Consider the following 25,311-nt stretch of genomic DNA (forward strand, 5'->3'; position numbering starts at 1 on the left):
ACGGGATACACATTGGGAACATTTAAATTGAGAGACATTTTATGCAAACATTTGGAGAAAAGAGAGGTTGCTGGCAGAATGAAAGGATGCTGGTGAAAAAGAAGGAAGAGAAAACAAGTGTGTGTCCTTCCTCATGTTTGACACACTGCTCAGGGTGTTACAACCCCACTCCACCCCCCTGTTCTCATCTTTAACATCTCTGTAATCTCCAGCGTTTCACAGTAGAGGGTCTCAGCTCAGGTTAACTGCTAGCCCCGGGGCTGGCAGTAACACCAAACTGCCCCCCCCACCCCACCACAGACCTCCACTCACACAGTTACATGTAACTGATTCATATGGTTATAGTGAAATAAGAAAAGAAATGTCCAATCAGTCTATTTACATTTTGGTTTCATTTATGAGCGAGGGATGGAAGAAGCAATGAAGTTAGAAGTAGAAAGGGTCACTGCATGAATTGTGTTCCTTTTATGTTCTTGTACGTGTGGTTGGATAACTCCACAATTATGTATTTTCTATACTCCAGCTCCTGACTACCTACTGTCTACTAAGGAAGATATTCTGAGCATCTCTGTCTTGTCAATCAATCAATCAATGTTTATTTATATAGCCCAATATCACAAATGTTACGTTTGTCTCAGTGGGCTTCACAGTTTGTACAGAATATCAGTATGACAATACGACACCCTCTGTCCTTAGACCCTCACATCGTACAAGGAAAAACTTCCAGAGAAAACCCAGTTTAAAGGGGAGAATGGGAGAAACCTCAGGGAGAGCAACAGAGGAGGGATCCCTCTCCCAGGATGGACAGACGTACAATAGATGCCGAAGAGATAATACATATATTTTACAGCATAGGTAGACCAAATGTTTGGAAATGCATGTGTCTTGTTGTTACTAAGCCCACTATACTCTATGAGAAGATGTGAAACGGCACACATGTCTTTTTTTTTTTCATATTAATTGGAAGAATAACAAACAACAAGTGCACACCGACACATGCTGAGCTCATGTCATGCCAGAGTGTCCAGCCAGTGGCTATTTCTCCAAATCAGCAGCTGGGTCTACAAGCTGTGTCCAACACAACATATCAGATGGTCCATAAAGGAATGTCATCTGATTAGCCGATTGGCCGATGGCATTCAACATGGTGAATCATTTCCAATACCAATGTTACACCGATACCAAACGTGACATACTCAGCACAACAGCCACCGAACATCCAAACATGTGAATGAATGCCTCCTACAATTCCCAACATTTTGACATTTCAATACCTTGAGTTTTGAATATTAAAAATCTAAGGGGATCCATGGGGACCCTTACACAGTTTCTAACTTAAGAATATCACTCAAAATGATTGACTACGGTCAACTCAAACTTACATCACAGGTCAAGGTCAAGTCATAGGACCAACGATCCACAACACTTACAGGATCAGTCATACTCAGCATCCAACACCTCATTACTCCCTCACCACATGTCTTACAACTATTTGTATTATTCTCTTTTTTCATCCAGTCTTTCTTCTTCTCATTCCTTTTCATCTATCTCTGTCATTACCTCAATTTCTTTCCTCCAGCTACCCGCCTTGTCTTACCTCTCCCTCATTCTCTCTCCTCATCTCTCGCTCCTACGTTGTTGTCACGGGGAGGCCACTGCTGTCGGGGAAGTTTTCCCAACCTCCTCATCCTCTCATTTTTCATCAGCCCCTCTCCAACACCCCCTCCCATGTACACACACACACCAGCTCCCATCTCCCCCCCCCCTGCTCTCTCCCTGTCCGTCCGTGGCACAAATGCATTTGTTCAATACCTCCAGCAAACAGATTAGCAGGCTGTTATCAGCGACAGGGAGATGGTGATAATGGTTTTCACCACATCTTCTCTCTGCCACAGATTAAAATGGGCCAGGTCACCCATCTCACACACACACACACACACACACACACACACACACACTCTGTGCCTCTGTTTCAAATCGTAATGTTGGAAGACTCAAACCATCCCATCCCCCGCTACCTCTCTTTTCTTATATCTAATTTGCTCTTCTTCTTATTTTTCTTCTTCCCTTTTCCTTCCAAAAGGAAACCATCAACCCACCTCTTCCTCTTCCTCTGATAACAAGGATATTCTGATAAGAAAAATCTGTTAGCTGAATGTGGGATATCTCTGTATGTGTATTCATTCAGGTGCATTAAGAGACCATGCAGTGTTCATTTCTTCTAAAGCTATAAAAGAGTGATCATGATCGCTACAGTCCAGTTACACTGCTCAGCCATGGGTTGCAGATCACATCAAAGAGCAGCGTGTGTGTGTGTGTGTGTGTGTGTGTGTGTGTGTGTGTGTGTGTGTGTGTGTGTGTGTGTGTGTGTGTTTGTTTGAAATCACATGACCAAAAAAAAAGAAATATGTGTAAAAGTGTGCATGTTAAAAGTGCATCTGTGAACCTAATCAAGAGATAAGACTGTAAGTGTATGAAAAAAGAGAAAAGTTAAAGCGAACAATCTCCCGTTTGTGTGTGTGTGTGTGTGTGTGTGTGTGTGTGTGTGTGTGTGTGTGTGTGTGTGTGTGTGTGTGTGTGTGTGTGTGTGTGTGTGTGTGTGTGTGTGTGTGTGTGTGTGTGTGTGTATAAGGTGGCTGTGATTAATTTCTCTCTGTAGCCGTTGCTCTAATTCCCGGCTGAGGTTGGAATGGTCCCTGAAAGAGTCCCAGTGGAAATCACAGTAGGCAGGCAGTCAGACAGCAGCTTTGAGAAACACTGATGAATTATCCATAAAGAGAGAGGGGGGGGTTGTGGGCAAGAGAGAGAGAAGAGGAAGGACTCTGTGTAAAGTGAGCAAGCGAAGGCAAGAAGGAGGTTATGAAAAGAGAGCAAAAAAGAGGAGATGGTGGGAAAGGAAACGCAACAGGGAGGATGTGGAGAAAAACAGAGCGAGTGTGAATAAGGGACAAAGTGAAAGCCACAACATGTTTTCCCTCTTGGAAAATTCACTTCTCCCCTAACCCCAGTGTGTATCCTCTCGCTGCTGGATCAGTGTATGTTTGGTTGTATCTTTGCGGGACCACAAATCTTCAGGTTTCACCTCAATACCAGCAGCTATCCTAACATGATCACCTGTAGATCAACTGGTAGGGGAAATCAGCCATGAAAAGATCTCAAAAGGCGTTGTGAAGCATCTGCGGATGAATAATCAGCATCCATAACATTTCGCTGTTCATTTATTAAGGGTCAGGGTTAAGGAGTTAGGTAAGGTTTTCACCTGAATAAAATGAACCTTTTCCTAACTGTTTGGGCAACGTTTTCATCACTGTTTCCTTGGACGGCTTACGAACTGTTCGGGCAATGTTCCATCTTCCATCTTCAACGTTTCTGTCACGAACGAGCTGAGAACTAAATTGCAACACACGGGAGACCAGTCGGTTACCAGTCAGCAGAGGTGGGGACTCGAGTCACATGACTTGACTCGAGTCAGACTTGGTATTCATTGATCTGTTATGATGATAAACGGAAGCCATTTCTAAATTAACCCAATTAACTGAGTTTTAAATCGTCCTACTTAGTTTATAAGGAAATTATGAAGAGGAACAAATTAAATGATTTGAAAATGATATCTATGAAGGTGCTGAGGCTGTTGGCGGTTCTAGTGTTAACAGAAATTTAAATTAAATATGTGTAATGGCAAATGCCATATATGATTTTCTTACCTGGAATTCTGCCTTTTTGAACAGACTTTTTGAGTGCTAGCTATATTGTCTGCAGTTCTGGGGTTAATATGAATCTAATATGATTGTCATCGGTCTAAATTAGATTTCAAATGATTAACTATGTATGTAATGAAGATCATAGTGTGGGTTGAATCCATTTTCATAACCACTGTCTTTTAACTGATTTAAATGTGGAAACTGGGCTTATTCATCAGAATTTCGTATGACTTGACTTGACTTGCTTGACTCTCACCACAGTGACTTGCTTGATACTTGGTCAAGACTTGAGACTTATTCATGACTTGCACATGTAGGACTTACTCCCACCTCTGTCATTCATTGAGCTTTTGTAGTTGACTTGAAGTTGGTGCCAGCCATCATGTTTGACCTCTGGTTTGTTGTTTTTGGATGCTCTTACAAGCCACAAGGACTCATTTTACAAATACAAAAGTACTTTAAGGCAAGTCAAGTATTACAATGTACAATTCAACAGACACATCTCATTCATGTCACAGTTAATTGCCATGTGCTCTGCTTCAATGTGTCTTGTTTGCATGATCTGGTGTGTGCAGTTCACTCTCAAAAGTATTGTAAGGACAAATAAAGAATATAAACGCAGTTATGAAGATTTGAGCTCAGAGGAGACAATTCAAGAAAGATATTGAGCAAAAGGTGATCCATGTAGAGAAAACCATGTGTTACTATGGCACAACACATACAACTGTATAAAGGCTTCCTAATTATTAAAGGGTTCTCTTAATGATACAACCTGTTATGTATGTTTAGAATGACAACAGTGAGGTGGATCTTAAGTCTGAATGTCCTGCTCGATAACTAAACCTAGTTCAAACCTTTAGCAAGCTCTTTCCTCTGGAATAAGACTCCTGTTGTATCCACTACAAATCTTAGAAAAATCATGGACTTCAGATCTCAATGAATCCTAAACACATCTGATCAAATGAACACCAGTGTATAGAAATGAGGTAAAAAACATGACAAAGGACACCCAAGACTTCTATAGAGATTGTATTATATTTCCAAAAATATATGTACAGTCTATTACAAAGGTAACAAAGCAAAAAGAATTGTCTATGTAACAAGAAATTGTCTAATTAAATCGTACAGTTCTGCTGTTGGGGAAAATACCTTTGACCAGTGAATTTTCAATACTTTCTTCACAGAAAAATAAATAATAAATTGACCATTTGTATTACTGTACAACAAACTGAAACGCAAAATCAAAAGAAAGTCAAAGTAAAGATGGAAATCCTATCAGCTGTCTTTGGTCCTAAATGAAAAATGAAGTACAACTGAAATCTTGTGAGTGACAATAATTCATCTGCGAGATAGAAAAATATAGTGCATTTTCAATGTATTCAGAGCTCTCTACTGAGTAATATGTGTAAAAAACCATATAAATAAATGTACAAGTTTTACAATTAGAACATATACAAAGATCCCCTCAAATCTCGTCTCTGACAAAATCAACAGTGCTCTTTGGAACCACCCCCCCCCCCCCACATCCACATCCAACTGCTGAACCACAGGGTTTGAAAAATAACTTTGTACTCTATCTTCTGCTCCTGATTCCAACCAGCCCTCTACATCCTGCACCTGTCTGCTTTTTTCTGCCTTTCTTACATTTTCTATTCTTTTTGAGTTTTTTTAATATAGAGCCACAACAAAACAGTTGTTGTTGAGAGTTGAGCAGAACCTGAAGTTTGAATGTGGGTGAAACAAGCTTCTGTTAGTGAAGGTTACAGGTGGCGCTGAATCGATTGTATCCTGGCCTTAATCTCAATTTGGCTCAAACTGCTGTTTCCCCAGCACAGGAAAAGGGGACGTTCGGCCCCGGGGGGGTGAGAGAGTGCTGCCTGTAAACTAGGGAGTTTTGTGCTGACTGAATGACTTCATGCCGGTATTCAATTCAAAGGTCTGGCCAAGGCCCAATGCTGAGCTCTGCTGTATGGATAAAGGGAGAAAGTTGGTGACACGGCTCAGAGCGGTCAGGACTAATTCCTGGTGTCTCCTCACAAAGGTGAGTCCCACAGTGAAAGTGGATCAAAGCAGACGCCCACACAAAGCCGGCTCATTGTGAGAGCACAGCTTAGGTGTAATAACGACACGCATGCTAGCTTTTTAAGGACATTTTCATTACAATCTCTGTCTTCTTTCAGCCTGGTTTCAACACTGTCTCTCGCGTTGTTAAAAGTGCTGCTTTCTGTTCTCATTCAGCATGTTTTCATAAAGCCAACTCAACAGTACTCTTCATTTACTGTTTTCAGTTTCTGCTGTCAGTGGAACATTTGATTGCAGCTCATCAGTTCTGTGCTAAAGAAAATCATAGAAAATGTGAAATTGACTGTTCAAATCTTTTGTAGGCAAAGATGCACAGGTTCCACCTTGAATGTGAGTGTGTGCTAGATTAGTTGTCCTCCATGCTTGGTAAATACATATCTCTGCATCAGGGACAGTTAGTTAGACGATAAGGGGGATTTGAATATGTAAACTGGGATTGGTGAAATGTGCAGTTTTTTCTTTTTCTATACATTTGAGAAGGAAGCAGTTGACCTAACTCTAGCTTTTGAAAACATAGATGTATATCAGGTAGCTACAGGAGTTGAAGACATGATGGTTTTTCCTTCACAACACCATGACAGCTTAATCACTGCATCCTCTTATCAAAGAATGCTGCAGTGAAACATAATCAACATGGAAACTTTCTCCTTTTGTGGCATTTGAAGTGGAGACAGATGGCACGGAATAGGTTGATTGGCTTTTAGCACATCTTCTGCAAAGCCCCCTCGTCTCTGTTCTCCATACAACGCCGTATGGAAGAAAAGAGGAGCAATCTGAAGAGACACTTTAATGCATGTTCCATCACATCTTCGCCTGTGAGGGATGAGCGGTGGAGACACATGAATAAATAAGGGAGCTGCGTGGCTGGGGTGGGGGGGGGGGGGGGTTTCAACAGCACGGTCTGACTCCAGCTCCATCGTTTGGTCCTAATTTTCCGACCCAAACCCTGAAGGGGCTCTTTGATTTCTGGACAGCGCGTCTGTGTCCGGAAAGGATGTCAGCATGGCTAAGGCGCCTTCCTAGTGTTCTAACGGTGTCTCTTTCATCGCCGCATCACTTTAACATTTCCACGCCATGTTTCCATCAGACGTTTAGCATATCATAGCGGCAAAATACAACATGGTTATTTCCTCTGATGACTTGGCACGGCAGTTTTTCTGAGCACTTTCCGAACCGTTTTTGGGTCAAAGAGGTACTTTCCTTTCCGAGGGTGACTACTTCTTTCCAGAGGGTTAGTCTCAGCACAGCACACATATTTGATAAAACCTAGCACCTTACAAATCTCAGGTGAGGACCGTTTCTACCTGGTAATTATTGCTCTGTTCAGTCCTACTCTTCTTCGCTCACCGTGTCTCACTTTCACCAGTTCAAGATTAGTCAGCGATAAAAAGACATCACACTACAAGAAAAACAAAAATATAGGGAGCTTGTCGACCCTTTAAATGAATGCAGAAAGCATTTCCATTGAAGATCCTAAAATAGTAGCAACACTTAAGCTAACACTTTTTAAGGCAGTATTACGTCTACAATGTTTTTGGAGCCACCTTTAAAAACTGGATTTGCAGCTCAACAATGCACCGAAACAAACACTGTGTGCAACATTTTAGGTAAAACGATGGCAAAACAATTTGTGGTGGCTTCAATTTCAATAAAGTATTTCAACAGTGCTGCAACATTCTACTCAATAACCAAGCGACTGCGTTTCCTGTGGTGAACAGTAAGACAAGGATATTGCTACTCTGATATAAAAGTCTGCTGATTCTCCTGCGTCTCTTCAGTGTTGCACTCTTCAGAACATTCTATAATAAAAAACATTGAGAGGTTGAAACCATAAAACCCTCTCCTTTACCCTGTAGTCAAATCCAAATACAAGAGAGAAACAAACTGCTGCATGTGCCAAACATGTCATCGTAGTAGACAGAAAGAAAACTAACAAATACAAAAATGTAAGTGAAACCACTGCAAGTAGACAAGTTGTTTTTTTTGTTCTTTTTAGAGAGAATCCATAGCCTCGGTGTGCATTTAAATCATTCATTAAGTTCAAACAGAAGTCCTTTCCAATGCACCCTTTGATATGTGGTTGGGTTCATAAGCGCTTCTAACGAAAGTAAGTAAAGAAAGTCATCTGGTTCAGGTAGTTTCTTTTTTGTTGCGGTTGTTTGTCCTTTTCCTCTCTTCAGTGCCCTGTGAAGAGGCGGAGCGAGGAACAAAGGAATGATTTCACTCCAGACACAGCCGAGGATTCCGGCACGACTCACGTCCGTTAGCTTTGACCATTTGTCCCGGGTACATCCCATAAGTTCTGTTAGAGTTTCTCATGATGCAAACTGCGGGTCACACCTGGACCCCTGTGCCGTGGAGGTGCAGCATCTGGGCTCTCATAGTCTGTATGCTGCTCATGATCTTCTTCTGATGGCCCACCAGCGAGATCCCCAAGCTCATCACGTCACTGAAACACAGGAAGGGGCGGGACTAAGATAAGATATACTTTATTGATCCCATATTGGGACATTTCCGTCACAGCTGCACACTGGAAAAAACTGAAACGTGACTTTAGTTAAATGTTCAGGTTAGTTGAAAGCAATAATATGAAGTTGATATTACATTGCTTTCAACTAACCTAAATACATAATAAATGTCATATTTTAGCTTTTTAGAGCATTTAAAAACGAGGCATTGAAAAATATAAACATCTCAAAATAGTAAACAAAACAGAACTAAAAAGGAACATATTTAGAAGTTGACGTGAAAGATAAAAAGCTGAAAACTATCTGTCAAATAAACACCAAATGACAGCTCAACAAAAAGAAGAATATTATTCAGAAAGTGAGAAAACACTTCATTCAATCTAAATGTACAGTGTGAAGAGGAGTCCAGTTATAAGTTATGAGTCCAGTTAACCAAAGTGACGAGTCACATGCTGAGCTTCTTTCACCATGGTCCAATGGTAAAGGGTAACAAAAGGCAGCTAAACATAACGTGTCCATGTCCAGGATGATGGAGCAAACCGTTACAACTCCAGTCTTTTCTTGGAAGTGTGTTTGGAAAGTTTATTTGAACGCCTTGAGCTTTTTACAGGATGTGGAGACGGATGTTGACATCTGATGGTCAGGGAGTCTGAGTCACTGATCCAGGGCCAGCCACAGTCTGGCTGCTGCTCATATTCAGCTGCTCTCAACTACAGTGATACACAGCAGAGAGTTCACACAGGTTCAAGACCCTGGTGATGAGGACTCGCTAATAAGAGTCTTAAAGTTCTTGAGTCCAAACACAACCAATGAGACCTCGTTTATTCTGTTCGATTTTGGATATAAGAGGAGTCTGTTTTTACAGATGGAATGAGTGTAATTCACTGATTTGATCATGACATGGGTAACATGGAGGCAAACAGGAGCAAATCATGAATAGAGGTCTCTTACTAAAATATTGAAAGTATACATTCAGTATATGGATAGTAATCATCAAAGAAGAATAATGGCCTAGTTATCTCTGCAGTTTGGGTAATTGAAGAAACCAGGCCAATTTTTTAAATGTACGGTAATTTACAGAAACCTCATTGGATGATCTGCCAACACTGCCTGAAAACAAAATGCAGCTACTTGGGTTTGCTTATTAGGGTTGGCCAACGGGAAGCGTAGGTAGGTGAGATAAGAGTTGAAATGTGCCTGGTGTTATTGTAATGTTCTCCTCTGAAGTTTAAGCACTGGAGGGCTTCCTGTCTACTCACTCGATTGACATCCTGGCCACAGATTCCAGGGAGCTGTAGCCAGCCGCTGTGAAGTTGTCTCTGTATCGCTCCATCTTGATGGCTTCCAGCCACTCTCCTACAGAGCGGAAAGTGGTGAAGTCTGGTGTGCTCTGATCCAACAGCGGACTAATTGGTCTGCGGGATGAGCAGAAAGATGTTTATTTCTTATGTGAAAAGGAAACGTTCCGCTGAAAACACAATCAGGCAGGAGAAGAGACAAACCAACGACTAAAGGCATCCAGCGGTGTGGCAAATTGCGAGAAGGGGAAAAAGCAGCTGATTGGAGGCTTCAATCAATAACATATTCATAAACAGATGCAGCATTTCAGCTTTCTGCGTCTGAAAAACATGTTCTCAATATCTCTTCAATCTGAATACATTCCTCACATATAGACACACTATAATAAAGTGCTTTTTAACCAGCTGTAACCTCTCCATCTCACCTCAGGGAAGTCTCTTCTGACTGCAAATAGAATTCATCTGACAAACGTCAGAGTGAGGTCTGGAGTTCCCACTGCACTTTAAAGTAGCAGGAACTCATTACCAGGATTGATTTAAAAGCCCTGCGATTGACCATAAAGTCATGGAAGCTGCTTTGGGGTATCGATCCCCCAGGATTTATCTTTCATCTGTGAACTACAGAGGCTAAGTCATCCGCTGGACGCTTTGGATCATCCACTAATGCGCTCAAATAAAAGTTCTTATTGTATGAAGACACATTTTAAAGTGGTTCCTTTGGGGTTTACTCCCTCACCTTGTACATGTTCCCACTGGGGTTTTCAAGGTGTTAGGGTTGCGGATCATCTTATCGAGGATGCTGACTATCTGATCGAATTTTGGACGCTCGGCTCTGTCCTTCTGCCAGCAGTCCAGCATGAGCTGGTGCAGGCCGGGGGGGCAGTCCATCGGCGCTGGGAGGCGGTACCCCTCCTCTATCGCCTTTATGACCTAGAGGATGCAAAACAGAGAGTCGTTAGTATCCTTAATAAATAGCTTTTAATATCACAATACCCCACAGTACACACACAGTGGCAGCTTAGAGAGGAGCTGAGATAATAAAAGGGCATTGTGGACTTAATACTTGGCTGTTGTTTTTGTCCATACGTGTCTGCAGTGCCGTTGGTGAACAGCATTTTATAATAATAAGACATAGCTGATACTGACCAAAACAAAGAATGGGATATTCAGTGTGTGATAAATAAATGAACTTTGTGTTTATCCAGCTCAGGCAAAATAGCAGAGCTTTTGTCATGTACTGATCCAGAGGTTATGCATGTTTGATCAGTCCATGATACCTGGGGCTTTTCTCTCGCTGGGCTCAGTCAGGGAACAACCTCCTGCTCTCAGTGCGTGCTAACTGCTGCAGCCTTGAAACAGCTCCTTATGAGATGGGATCATATTACACCTATCTTTATCAGTCTTTACCGCAAATAAAAGATGTTCTGATAACGCTTAAGGCACGGCAGGACTATTTTGGATGGTTGCACTGTAGTATTTCAGCAGGTTAGATACCCCAGTGCAACGGAAATTCTAATTTGAACGTCGCTCATTGTTTATGCACTGAAACGTTGACTTTAATTACATGTATTATATCTACAGATGTCTTATAACTGAATACGGTTAGTTGCAAGCAATAATATTAAGTTTTAAAAAATTATATTAGGTTCAGTTTTATATTATTTCTACCAACTAACCTAATACAGTTATGTGAAATGTGTTGACATAATACATTTAATTAAAGTCAACGTTTCAGTTTGTTCAGTATGTGTGCAAACAAAAGGCCATATTTATTCAGCTCTGACATGGAACCTTAGAACCTCAAATATATCATGACTCTCCATCAGGCATGCAGTTTGCAGCGATGTCATTAAAAGTCAACAGCGTGAGAACAGGAGCGGGCACTTTGATGTGAGCCCTCGCTCTATTTCCTTTATTGTGTCGGATAAGGAGCTGCGTACGTTTCTGCATTTATTCATCAGCTATTTCTGTCAGGACCGCTCAGAAATGATGAGTCATGGAGGGAAAATATGTCAAAACTGAACTGAAACTGTTGAAAAAATGCAAATAACGTTCTTCCTGCTTCCCCACAGGATGTTTGCTGTCATCTTGACAAAGTGCAAACATTTCTGACATTGATGTCTGTCAAGTAGCACAGCATCAAAACACCACATCTGCCACTATAACGCCCGGACGTCTTGTTTAGCATTTCTCACATCTGATTGTTCCGTTAGCATGCCTCTCTATTTACCTAATATATCATATTCCAGTAACTTGCATAAAGACTCTTATTGCACTATTTCACTTTTTGTATTTACTATTTGCTTGCACTATATTTGTCTGTTTATCTGTGTTTTGTGTTGCACTGTTGGAGAAGCCTGTGACCTAAGATTTCCATTGGCATAACTACACTGTAGCTATGTTCGTATGACTAAATAAAGAACCTTGAACCTTGAACCTTGAGTGTTGGAGAATCCTGGTGATGTTCAGACCTGATGCTGAACTTCACCTTATAGGAATCTGAAGCCCTGGAATAACTAGCCATCTACCATCACAATGTGTGAAGAGTCTGACAATAGGACAGCGTTAAGGGTCTGACACAGTTGGACTCGCTCTGTGGGAGTTTCCATGAACACCATGAGACTGTGGCTGAGTCAATCATTACAGCAATGTGTGACTTTTGTAGAGAGTAGAGTGGGACTTGAATGTTTTCTGTGTGAGAAAGAACACTCTGGGCGATGTCAGGAGTTGATGGTAAAACACCTTAAAGATTCTGATTAAATAACAACACCTAGAACACTGAAAAGACTGAAACGTTGAATTTAATTACGTGCATTAGTCAATGTTTCAGTTTGTTCAGTGAACGTAGTCATCTCTAAATGCTACCAGTTCTAGCACACTGAGTTTTACAACCTCAGCAGAAGTTGTAGAAACCATTTGCAATGTGTTGTGCAAAACAAGACAGATACAAACTATGTCCTGCTCCTGGGGCTTTATGAGTTTCATTGAAGCGTGTCAAAACAATTCTAGATGAGATAACTAAAGAAGTACTCTATCATTTGTAATAACACTTCATAAAGATCGTTTTTTATAAAAAAAAAGAGTAGGGACCAAACCAGAAGCTGAGATATACTGACATTTACACACAAAACATTTGTCCGGCTCTAAAATCACTGGACCCTTCATTTCCCATAATGCAACTCATTACATACTTTCATGAGACTGGTTGATATCTTTTGAACACAGTTTGTAATGCAGGATTTCCGTTATAGAAATGTGGTCTCAATGAAAAAGCTCAGATAACCTTGATGACATCACTATGACATCATCATCCGTTTTTTCTCAGGCAAATCAATCCAAGACATTTTGAAACGTTTTCCACAGGTTGACCCTGAAGGGGAAACTAACCTTGATGTGTAGAATTGTGAAAGAAAGAAAGAGCAACTTTAAAAATATATATTTTGTTTAAATTCTGGATTTTAGAAACAAAGCCATCAGTGCAATGAACACTGGGAAAAATGCATGAGCTGCTGCTGCTGTAATTGGTTCAACATTGCTACTCACTCTGGTTCACATTTCCATAAGTAATTATAAACTTTTAAAGTCATTAGGGTCAAAAGCTTTCTGCATGACAAGTGTTTTCCATTCCTGTAATTTATAATAATACCAAAATCAAATCCATGTTCGCCGGACTTCATATTTATGCGTGTCCCATTTCAGGACTGTTTCTCCTTCAAATGGATTCAAGCTGCATGAATAAAACGAGACTTCCTGAACTAATTAAGCCCAAGGTTAGTGCCTCGAAACGGTTCTCTGGAGGGAGCTGCACGAAATCCTCAAAGAAGAACCACAAACTGGGATCTTTGTCTGGGATGTTCTACGTTTAAGTGGGATGACTTCATTAGAGATAATTAGGGATGGATCTGGGGAATAACCCTCTTTCAGATGAATGTTAGTGAAATATTCTTCTCCCAGATATGAGAAACGCTTCATATCCAGTGTGCTAATCGTCTTTTATAATAGCTCGTGTCAGCAATCCATGATCTAAGATTAAGAAACTCAAGAAAGGAAATATAAGAAAATAATATAAATGCCCAATTGCAATATTTAAAAATGATTCTCTTTTATAATTTTCCCTGCAGGTAACCTCAACTTGATGTGTAAACCACCAAGCTCGACAGACTCTTACACATAGTTTCAGTAACTTAAAGACTTTTTGTGATGTAATGTTGACTTTAATTAAATGTATTATGTCAACAGATTTCACATAACAGTATTATGTTTGTGGAAAAAAATAATATTAATAAAAAAATATATATATTATATGATATCATATTGATTCAACTAACCTAATGCATTTATGTGAAACTTGTTGACATAATACATTTAGTTAAAGTCACCGGTTAAGTTTTTCCAGGTTTGTTTCGTAGCTTACATCTTGATTGGACATGTCCCAGTAGGGCCGCTCCCCATAGGACATGGCCTCCCACATGACGATGCCGTAGCTCCATGCGTCGCTGGCCGAGGTGAATTTACGATACTGGATGGCTTCCGGCGCCGTCCACCTGACGGGGATTTTGCCACCCTGTTCAGTAAAACGCAGGTCAGTGGCTGGAGTAAACATCACATTCATTATATCCTGCATCTTCCCCTAAAATATCAATTAGAGAGAATTCAGAGTTACACAGGGTCAGAGCACAAAACAACAACTCCTCCACAATCTTATACAAAATATACTGCATTCTAATAATGTCATGAGTTAATCACTGCCTTAAGCAATTACAGATGGATCAAAAACAAGATACCATTTATTTAATATTAGTTATTATTATTAGACATTATTACGTTTTTAACAGCTTGTACACATGATTTTTGAGAGATGGAATGTAAGAAACTCATAACCAATACTTAGTTTTTTACATGTACTGTATCTTCAAGTACATTACAATGTTAACCTGATACAATATATTGTCAACATTATATTTGAGTGTAAAAAAGAAAAAAAGCTAATTCTCAAATGTGAAAATTCTGGACATGCACATTATTATTTAGTAAAGGAAAATAGTTGGTAAATAATTTTCTGACAATACATTAATAAGTTAACTGGGTTTTTTATCATTAAATAAAATACGATTTCTCTCATTTTTCCTGATTCTTTCTGTCTTCCCTGTTATTTCTTACAAAACATTTTGAATCGTCTTGCGTGTTACTCAATTGGATGCTCTATGACCCACATAATGCTTTATAAAAAACTGAGTGTGCTGAACACATGAACAGCTAGCAAACAGATTTCCAATCCCAGAGTTTGTTCTTCATCTATAAAGCATTAGTAAATCATTATGAAATCCTAAATAAGGCAACAGTAACACGGTTTGGACGGTTTTGAAGGGCAAATTGTGAGAAAGTTGTACGGAAACATCTTTCTGCATATTAAGTCTGCTTGGGCGTGCAGCGGATCTTCTGCTCTAGACTTGATTCGAGGATTCAGGCGAGGGTAGACAGACTGTAATGGACTCACAGTTGTTGTGTAGACAGCCTCGGGATCGTCGTCTATCACCCTTGACAGGCCGAAGTCGGAAACTTTACATACGAGATTGCTGTTGACAAGGATATTTCGAGCGGCCAGGTCTCGATGGATGTATCCCATATCGGAGAGATATCTCATTCCTGCCGCAATGCCCCGCAGCATGCCCACCAGCTGGATGACTGTGAACTGACCATCGTGTTTCTGAAAGAGAAACAGAGCAGGTCAGCCGTCTTCTCTGTCCAGGAGGGAGATGTAGGTCGCAGCTCTGCAGCACAAGATGTATGATATGTATATATCCAACTGCAGACTGCTGGAACACTCTCGAGCAAACACAAGAAAAAGTTAGGAAGATGCTGCTCTGAGCCTCCTGAAGGTGACTCACCCTGAGGAAACCATCTAATGAGCCGTTCTCCATGTACTCGATGACAATCATCACCGGTTTTCCTGGAGAACAAAAAGATGGATGACAGAGAAGATGATTCGTTAATATCTGATTTTATTTACTTGTAAGATGCATCATAATAAACAACCGTGCCCAAATTGCTTCCAAGTTATTTTTAGCTGTGTACTTCATTGGCTTTTAATTAAAAGTTACCATCTGCTCCTTTTATTACAATGTCTAAATGAGAAAATGTTAAACAAGGTTTGTAGATAATGTAATCAGATATAATGTCACTCTAACTACGGCACTTTCACCTCCCAAGGCTAAATATACTGAAACTGATCCTACTGGATTCTTAAACTCCTCTTGACTGAAACATTAGGTCCAGGTATATTTCAGGAGTGTTTACCTCTTGTCACGACTCCCTCCAGATGAACCACATTGGGGTGGTCGAACTGTCCCATAATGCTGGCCTCGCACAGGAAGTCCCGCCTCTGCTTCTCTGTGTAGCCTACTTTTAACGTCTTGATGGCGGCAGACACGTCCCGCTTTCCAGGAAGCTTGAGCCGGCCGCTGCACACCTCCCCAAACTCTCCTGAGCGGGAGCAAAACGTTTATCAATAAGATTGGGGGGGTAAAGAAAAATGAAGCACTTCTCAATGACAAATGTATTAGAGTACTTTGAGACAAAGCAGCTGAGCAGTAGTGATACAAATTGTGTGAGAAATGTTTGAAGGATGTGGCATTTTAGTCCACTTAATTAAAAAGCCTCTTTCCTGCGGAGACCGTTGTAACGTTGCATCATATCATATTTATGTAGCGATCCAGACGGCACATAGTCATAAACGGTTAACATTAACTTTGACATTCAAAGGTAGTTCTCTAAATAATCCAATAAAATAAAAAGATCTGTTCTACCATATATATAGACATCCATGTCATGAGACTTAAATGAAGTTTATTCTAAAGATATTTGCAGATACTCAAACAACAATAATGACATTAAAGTAGAATGTCTGTCTCAGATGGTGTCTTACTCAACCCAGCCCTATAGTCAAACGTGCTGGAGATGATACTGTCATTGGCCACCTCTGATAAAGTAGCCCCCGCCCCCCACCAGACCATCCCACATTAATTGTATGAACCTTTCCCAATCTTTGCAATCGCGCTATCAATATACAATGCATTACGCTGTGTCAAGGTGTAAATATGTGGCTTTCAGTGTGATGTATGAGCGCACAGAGTGACTAAACACCAAGAGCTGAATGAACACAGGAGGGGTGGGGCTCACCTGCTCCGATAACCCGCTCGATTTTAATGCAGGAGGCGTCCAGCTCCTTGGCAAATTGATGGACAGCCCTGTTGGGGTCCTCGTAGGTTTCAGGGTCAATGTAGGTTTTGGTGCCTGGAAATTTAACTGTAGAAAGGTAAGAGGATTACTGTTATGATTAAATATGCCGCATGCACCGGCGGGCACTTGGCAGGCAAACGGTTACAAAGAGCAGCGATTCAGAAGGAATTGCTGAGCAGTCGGCGGCCGGTCAAAAGGCTTTTCTCTGGGGAGAATCCTTCACAAAGCAAAGTTTGAGTAACCCGTGCTCGGTGATTTTATGAGGCTGTTGGTTACCTCTCACCTCCTGTAGCTCACACTACCTCACGGAATCATTTCTCACCACTTTATCCACTTTCATGCTTGGTGGTTTACACATTATATCATTATTGTCATCATTATTATTAAAATTCTAACAGCAAAAACAAATAGACATTTTTATATGGAATAAAATACATATTTCATTTTAAAACCAGCCTTAAATACCTGACTTGAAAACTTTTTCTCTCTTTCAATTCATACTAATTTATTTTTTGAATTTATATCTTAATTAGGAAATAAAGGAAAATATATTTCTGTGATACATGTTAAAAAAGGAATTCAGACACTCCTAGGAGTTTTCCAAACATAGGTTAGGAATTACAATTTTCAAAACCAAATAAACCTTGATGAAATGCCATATAACTATAAAGATACAGGAACAAACAACACTGCTACAATAATCTGGAGGGATTATGATATGAGAAGAGGGCATGAATATCCATAACATGAGAGTAGAAGCAGTTGGCAAAAAATAAAGAAAAACAAAAAGGTTAAAGTGAGGCCAGCGATGGGTAGGGGGTTTACATTCTGCACAAATTAACAACAAATTACACTATAATGCACTACTAAGTGAAAACACCACTCATGGGGGCGATTATATTGTGCAATTTAAATTCCACTGATAACAATGTAACCTGTCAGCTTTAATATTTAATGAGCTACTACAGCAAAAATGCAGCGGACACACGCTGGACCATCACAACACAATAGAAGCTCATAAGAGACACTTATTCTCTGTATGGAGGGCAGCGTAAATACAACAAATGCATTGTGCTCCAGAGAGGGGACGCCGGCAGCAGAGATTTCCCTCCACTTGCTCCCATAATTGCGTCGTCCATCCGATATGTCAGTAGATCTGATAGGAAATATCTTATCACAAATTCCTCGCTGCTACATGGCAGACAAATTGGGTCTACATGTTGAATTTGCGTTATCTAGCTTGTGTCGCCGTGGCAGCCTCTCGTCATCTGATACCGCACGGCGGATGCTTCACTGAGCCGACAGCAGCCTTGTTTTTATTTCCTTCAGCAGGTGGACTGAGAGCTGCTGAGGTGCGTCTGTCACACACTTAGCCCGACACTCTGTGGCACCCCTGACCCTTTGTTTCCAAATCAGCAGTTTGCCTACAGCGAAGATCATTACGGCGGCTCTCGGGGAGGCTGTCTGCAGCTGGATCTCCAGGGGCTTCATTAGGGGGGGTGTTTCAGAAGGCCTACGAGCAGCCTCTTGGACAGAGCACAGTCACACACCTGAAACTCTTTCGCTCACTAAACCATCAGTGGGATGCTTTCTCACTTTTCTTTTAGGAACGCTTCTTCCTCACGGGTTAACCTGTACTCGCTCTAACAGCTGTCACATTCATGCGTTTGTAGTTTCCTAACTTCTTCACCTGCACAGACCGAGTGCAGCCAATCAGCAGCAGATGTGGGCATCATTGTTCTCAGTAATGACCCAAAGCAGATGAACTGGGACCAAACACCCAGGCCTGCACTGAAAGGACTGAATGTTTCAGTTTTTCATCCATGTAACGAGATTATTTTCTTTATGGTTTATATGTATTCTTCTCTATTTTAAATACATTTATTTTTTAATGCAGTAGGTGGACTCCTGAGTTGTTGTAAAGGACTTCATTTGTAAAGTAACCCTCCCTACCCACTCTGTTCAGTATACAGTGATGGAAGTAATAATGATGTGTATGTGTGTGTATGGCATGATGACTGCAGGTACTCACACTGGAAGTAGAGCTCCTCGTCTCCCTCCTGATCAGCTTTGCTGTACCCGCAGTGCCTGCACGGGGGGGGAGGGGAAGAGAGTGGCGGAATCAACTGATTGTGCGGAGGAAATAAATGCCCTAAATTACAAGAATTTTAATGCGGCAGCTAATGCTGTGCATGACACATCTCCTGAGAGGGAAGGAGCTGCTGGAGCCGTGAACTCCACAGCTTCCAGCCTGGGAGCGTGGCTGGAGTATCTAATCATGTTACATATCAAATAAAACATGTACTGTAAAGGACTGTTCAACAAGTCTTGTAATATTAATTTATATCGTGTTGAAGGTTCCTTCAAGTAGCTGGACAAAGATGCTCTTTGAGCACAACAGAAAAGAGGATGACGTGCGAAGATGAAATAAGCCACGAGTGATGGACATGCACTGAGTGTGGATGAAGTGACACGTGTGTGCAGAGACCATTCATACTGCCGACTAGAACTGAGAACACTGCCACTATATCCAGAGATATGTAGGACTAATAACACATGTCTCAAAGATAAGCACATTTGGAGTCATCCATGTTCCCAAAATAAAATATGCTATTTATTTATCCTATTCATAAACAATGTTGGGGGGCAGCTAACATAACATCTTATGGAAAAGATCAGATCAGCTTCCAAGGTGCATCCAAGCACAGCATTCTAAAACAGAAAAACAAAACCGGACCCTACAAAGTCATGGATTAATGGTCAAAATAATAAATAAGAGATATTTGAACTAATAAAACATGTTCATAGATTGTGCTTCTTGTATGGTTTATTTTGTCTCATAGATAAGCAAATTGGGAGACATTGATGTTCTCAAAATAAAATCCAATTAATTGATCATGTTCATAAACATGCAGTGGCTCAGTCAGTAGGGGCTTGGACTGTGAGCCGTTGGGTCGCCGGTTCAAGTCCCGACCAGACCTAAATATGGAGTGTGGACTGCTACTTGGAGAGGTCCCAGTTCACCTCCTGCCCTGCCGTGGTGCCCTTGAGCAAGGACACCCCCATTCCCCCCCACTCCCATTGTTCCCCGGGCGCTGGACAATAGCTGCCCACTGCTCCTGGTACTAGGACGGGTTAAAAGCAGTGTGTGCTGTGTGCTCTGCATGTGAGACCATTAAAGAGGGTTTCATCCCTCCCAATTCTATTCTATTCTATTCTATGTTGGGGGGCACTTTACATGAACAACAAACAAGCACAACATTCCATACCTGAAAAATGAAACACCCCTTTAAAAGTCATGGTTTACTGGTAAACATTACAAATAAATGATGGGCTCTGGGCTTTGCATGGTGTGCTGAGCCATTTCAGTTTGTCAAATAAAAATGTTTCCAGAGAAGTCTGATTCTCATGAACCCACCATTTAACGCTCTGATGAAATGCCATTCATGCAGATGAAAACACAGAAGAGAGGTAAAGATGATAATGACAATGGGCTGGCTGCTTTGTGCCATACTTCATCCTGCCCTGTGGATCTCACACACTCAGACACAGGAATGCAGAGCTCTCACTCTCTCGCACTTGTCTCATAATGGCTCTGTAGAAAATAGCTTCAGATTTGTGTTGGGGGCTCGGGAAAAAAAAGCATCACAACCCATTAGCACAGCATGCCACGAGATGATGGGTGCACGTGTGTGTGCGTGTGACGACTCCACAGTGTGGAGGCCCGTGAGTGACAGAAAGGCTAATTGACAAGCGCAGACTCACAGGAGCGGAGAGTCAATGGGGCCCGCGAGAGCGTACCTTCTCCCGATGATGAAGCCGAACACCATGAACACAAGGATGATGGTCCCCGCCACGGCCACCACCGCGATGATGATAACGGGGTTCTGCTCGCTGGAGACGATCGTGGCTGATGAGACCAACACACACGTAAACACACACGGACACACATGCAGAGAGACAGCAATGCTCAGTGTTTAAGCAGCACAACAAAGAACACACTCTGCAGGTCACACACTGAAAACTGAAATGTTTACTTTAATTAAATGTGTTATCTCAACAGATTTCATGTAATTGTTTTAGGTAAGTTGAAATCAATAATATTAAGTTGAACCTAATATGTTTTGATTTAAACTTAGTATTATTGCTTTCAACTAACCCAATAGTATGTAGTGTGTATAGATACAATGTCTAAATACAGGAAGGTAAACAACTTAGATAAAAATAGGGAACCTTTAACATTTTGATATAAAGCTTTATTGCTACTCTGTGCCATATTACATTCAACTTTTTCTGCTGCTATTTATTGTTACTTAACACTGACGGATACAAACAGGATATATCGGTGAGCTGAAGTCGGCCGATATATCAGCATATCTGATTTCAAGGTTTCATTTTCCCGGTGCAATCTGCAGGACATAATTGAGCCCAATGAGATGCGAGGAGATTGATAACCCCCCCCGTCCTCGTCTTTCCTCTGAGAGAGTGGAGGAGGGACGCTTCTATTTTAGAGCCGTCCTTATACACACTGCTCTACTGTTTCAGAAAGTGGGCTTAATAGTCCCAGATGGCGACGGCAATGCCCTTCATCTCAAACAAAGACACATTCAGGTTGGATTGTTTCCCGCTCGGAGCCCCCACAGCGCGCACACGCTTTGTGTTGACAAACTGTCGATTGCGCCGAAGAATGGATTGCCGTAGCATCATATAAAGTCAACGCCAGTGGTGTATTAGAGGAAAAAGTCATGCATTTTAAATCAAGTGGATCTGCGATGTATAAATTCTTGGAAGGGGAATGATTATTTTGTGGCCTCTCTGAGGGGGAGGGGGGCTTTAGTATGTCCCGACAGTAGGTCAGGTCAAGCTTCAATATGTCACTGTATGTTGTTTGTGGGAGGAATTAGAGCAATTCACATTTCAATTAATATTACACATTTTCAGGTTTCCCTTTTGAAGTGGATGACAGAGCGGGTCAAGGACATTGTGAGTGAACATTAAAGTTATAACCTTGTTGCAGGACACACTCTGTATGTGGTATGAGTAATTAATATGTCCTTTAATGCAGACATGTTGGGGTCTTTGGGTGGGCATGTTGGGGTTTGGAAAAAAAAGAGGAAATATGGGGGGTTTTAAGTACTAGCGGATGGCTAAACACAATGTTAAAAACTGAAGCGTTGACTTTAATTAAATGTATTAAGTTTAAATAACTTTATTTTAGAGGTCAACGTTTCAATTTTTTTTCAGTGCATCCTGACAGTAAGGCTGACATAAATGTTCTTATCTCGCTCTGGGAAAACAAAGATAATACAATCTGAATATTCCTTTAATGTAGCACATTTAACGTAGCATTGAGAGGAAAGTGCTCCATTTTCTAAGTTGGATCTACATAGTTTTCGCTCTGTTAAGTACTGAGGTGCAAACAATTAGCGTTACATAACTTGCACATAATAAACAAAATAGTACCTCGCTGTGTTTAGAATGCATGGAGAAGTTACAATTATCCAAAAAATGCCATGTTATAACAACATTAGTTTCTTCTTTAAAGAAATAAGATAAGATTTATAAGAGGTGTTTTTGCTTGATTTTTGGATGTCTTTGGGAAAACTCTGTAACACAACCTCTTGTGATTGTTAACAATATATCTTATAATGCTAACACACACAGCTCACAGCCGCACCTTTAACCTAAGTTTACACAAACACACACTGCGCCTCTCAGGGCAGAGCTAATGTAACTTATTAGATTGAAATGAGTTTATCCTCATGATACTGCGGCTTGTCCTTGTGCTTAGTTATTTCTCCCATGACGTGTTGTCAGCATAAAGTCAAAGCAATTTGTGTTTGCTTAGCTTAAACGCAAATCATTTCCCTGGGTTATTACTACAGTAGCTGGAAACATTAACAGGTTGTGCATATATTTGAAGTTAAAAGCCTTTGCTGTGATATAATGTGCTGATATACTGCTGCCGCCAAACTGTCCTTGTGTTAGATGCTTGGCATTGGTGCATTTGCAGACATACTAATGTTCTCTGTGGGCTTTTAACTCAAAACATCAGACAGGTGCAAACTGCAGGAAAAGTGGGAATGAACACTGAAACTGTATCCAATGAAAAGCAGCAAAGACCGAAGGTACGATATACAATGTGTCACTTAATGCCAAACTAAGATACATCTTCCTACACTGAAAAAACTGAAACGTTGACTTTAATTAAAAGTATTATGTCAACCATTTTTACATATCTCGATTAGGTTAGTTGAAAGCTGTAATATTGAGTTGAACCTAACGTTTTTTATTTAAATCAAACGTTTATTACATGAGTAACGCAGCAGTATTAGGGTTGTGTGTAGTTGCATTGGAGGGCTGTTCATACTTGTGGTTTCTTCTTTGGTGGTGATCTCCAGGCGGGGGCCGAAGGTGCCGTAGCCCGCCTCGGTGAATGCCCGGATCTGGAACACGTAGGAGGTGCTGGGCTTAAGGTTGTTCACTGTGGCCGACGTGGACTTGGACCTGACTGTGGAGTACACCCTGTCCTTCTGATCCTGAACAAGGAGAACATCGTGTTTTATTGAAACATTTATCTCTTAACATTTGGGCGAAGAGAGACAACATCCAACAGCTGCTTGATGGTTTGGTTAGTAAAAGGAATAAATATGATTTAACAATGTGTATTTCAAATAGACACACAGTGTTGCACTTTAGTAAAAATATCACATTTAGTAGTCATTTTAATATCAAGTTTAATAAGTATAGAGTATAAGTTGTATAAGAACTTTAGATATTTGTAGCTGCAGATAGAATTTTAAACAGTCACTAGAGACATTAGAAACCTTTATTTAAGGTTTTCCCTGTTTTTATGATTATCGTATATCTCTATAGTCTCCCTGTTTTGCTGTTGCTCTCATACATTCATCCATGTTTACCTGTATCTTTATATCATAATAATGTATATTTCCACAGCACTAATTCCATCAGTACAAACATGTCAAACTCACCACTGCCCTATTCGAGAATTTAAAGAATTAAAGAACATCTTAACACTTCATATCAACCTCCAGGGCTGAGGAGTGATGCATATTAGGAAGTGTCCAAAAACGTTTTTGGTCCAAAAACCTTTTTTTACGAATTCAAGACAACTTACTGCTGCTGTATTTTTTATAGCTCACCCGTTATAGTTATATTAAAGGCATAAAGTGGTGCATTTTTAGGGGTGTGGCCTCTTTTAGTAGCATGAGGATGCTAATGTTGCTGCTAGCTATTTGCTGTTGCTCCATCTGGGCCGCGCTCAACTCCATCCACAACGGCTAATTTTGGATTAGTTTGGAGTTGAAACAGGCGAAGGCAACCTGAGGATGATTTCACAGAGACCACCTCTCTATTTCATACAGTCTATGATCCAAACTGAGATTATTATCCTACAGTTTGACAGCTCGCCACATATAAAAAACTCTTCTTCATCAGGGAGTGTATTTGGATGCACAGGCAGCACGTAATGTTTGCTGTTGATCTGTAAATGGTTTGTTCGGAAAGCTCAAATGGAATGTCAGGGTCTGTTAGGGCTGTAGTTGTTGTTTCCAATGTTCCACTTTTACAGCTAGGCAGACCACAGGCACCGTACGTGATGCAGCAGACTGATCGTCAGAGTGAGCCACAGAACAGCTACCCTGCCTTTTATTTGCCCCGTTAAACCTCGCTGTAAAAGGCTGATGTGTTCAGACTTGAAACACAGGGATGCAGCGCTATGATCTATGTGGAAGGAGATAACAGATGACTTATTCTGCCAGTATGTGTTCTAACATGTGCACGGGGCGGCTGGGAAAGACTACAGCCTGATTAAAATCTTATGAGCATCTCATTCATTATTGCAATTATGAGACAAAGAAGGTACGGTACTTGCAGAATCTTGTGAATTCCACTCAAAGCAGCATGCAGATAGAATATGAAATGAAGAGTCTGCAAAAGTGAATGTGAAGGGAAGGAATGGAGGGGAGAGCGTTTCAGGAAGAGACGAAGACACACATGAACTGTTCAAATCACCTTCTCGTAGTATTTGATTTCGTACTCTGTGATGACCCCGTTGGGCTGCTGGGGCTCCTGCCAGGACAGCTGGATGCTGCGCTGCTGCACCTTCTCCTTGATGACCTCGCTGACCTGGGACGGAGCTGTGGAGACCAGAAAATGTCGGTAAGGGGGGGTCTCTCTGAACACACATGCATAAACATGCATAAAGCAAACCACAAATCATCCAACAACTCCTCCACCGACTCTCTGCGGCCCTGCCAGCTCACTCACACACTGACAAAACTGAAACATTTAATTAAATGTTATAGTTCAACAGATTTGACATAACTGTATTATTGAGTTTTAATCAATACTATTAAGTTTATGTTTAAACGTAATATTATTACTTTCAACTAATACATTTATGTGAAATCTGATGACCTCATATACTCAATGTTTCAGTTTTGTCATTGTGTTCACGGAGACGCTTCCAAATGTTTACACCTCATGATCAACATGTTAAGC

General features: G+C 40.9%; 1 protein-coding gene across 1 annotated transcript in view; it reads right to left on the bottom strand.

The window, feature by feature from the left end:
- Positions 1–5,892: 5,892 nt before the first annotated feature.
- The window catches only part of epha7 (eph receptor A7), a 19,457-nt gene continuing 38 nt past the window's right edge, over positions 5,893–25,311 (bottom strand). The window contains exons 2-13 of the mRNA XM_010768772.1: positions 24,823–24,985; positions 23,159–23,327; positions 20,554–20,698; positions 18,821–18,876; positions 16,729–16,854; positions 15,847–16,032; positions 15,438–15,499; positions 15,047–15,256; positions 13,964–14,179; positions 10,286–10,479; positions 9,511–9,666; positions 5,893–8,232 (exon numbers count right to left, since the gene is read on the bottom strand). Coding sequence (XP_010767074.1) covers positions 8,118–8,232; positions 9,511–9,666; positions 10,286–10,479; positions 13,964–14,179; positions 15,047–15,256; positions 15,438–15,499; positions 15,847–16,032; positions 16,729–16,854; positions 18,821–18,876; positions 20,554–20,698; positions 23,159–23,327; positions 24,823–24,985 — 1,798 coding nt within the window. The 3' untranslated portion in view covers positions 5,893–8,117. The remainder of the gene's footprint in view (positions 8,233–9,510; positions 9,667–10,285; positions 10,480–13,963; positions 14,180–15,046; positions 15,257–15,437; positions 15,500–15,846; positions 16,033–16,728; positions 16,855–18,820; positions 18,877–20,553; positions 20,699–23,158; positions 23,328–24,822; positions 24,986–25,311) is intronic.

The sequence above is a fragment of the Notothenia coriiceps genome, unplaced genomic scaffold (assembly GCF_000735185.1).
Source record: "Notothenia coriiceps isolate Sejong01 unplaced genomic scaffold, NC01 NC01_scaffold00006029, whole genome shotgun sequence".
In the NCBI taxonomy this organism is placed as follows: Eukaryota; Metazoa; Chordata; class Actinopteri; order Perciformes; family Nototheniidae; genus Notothenia; species Notothenia coriiceps.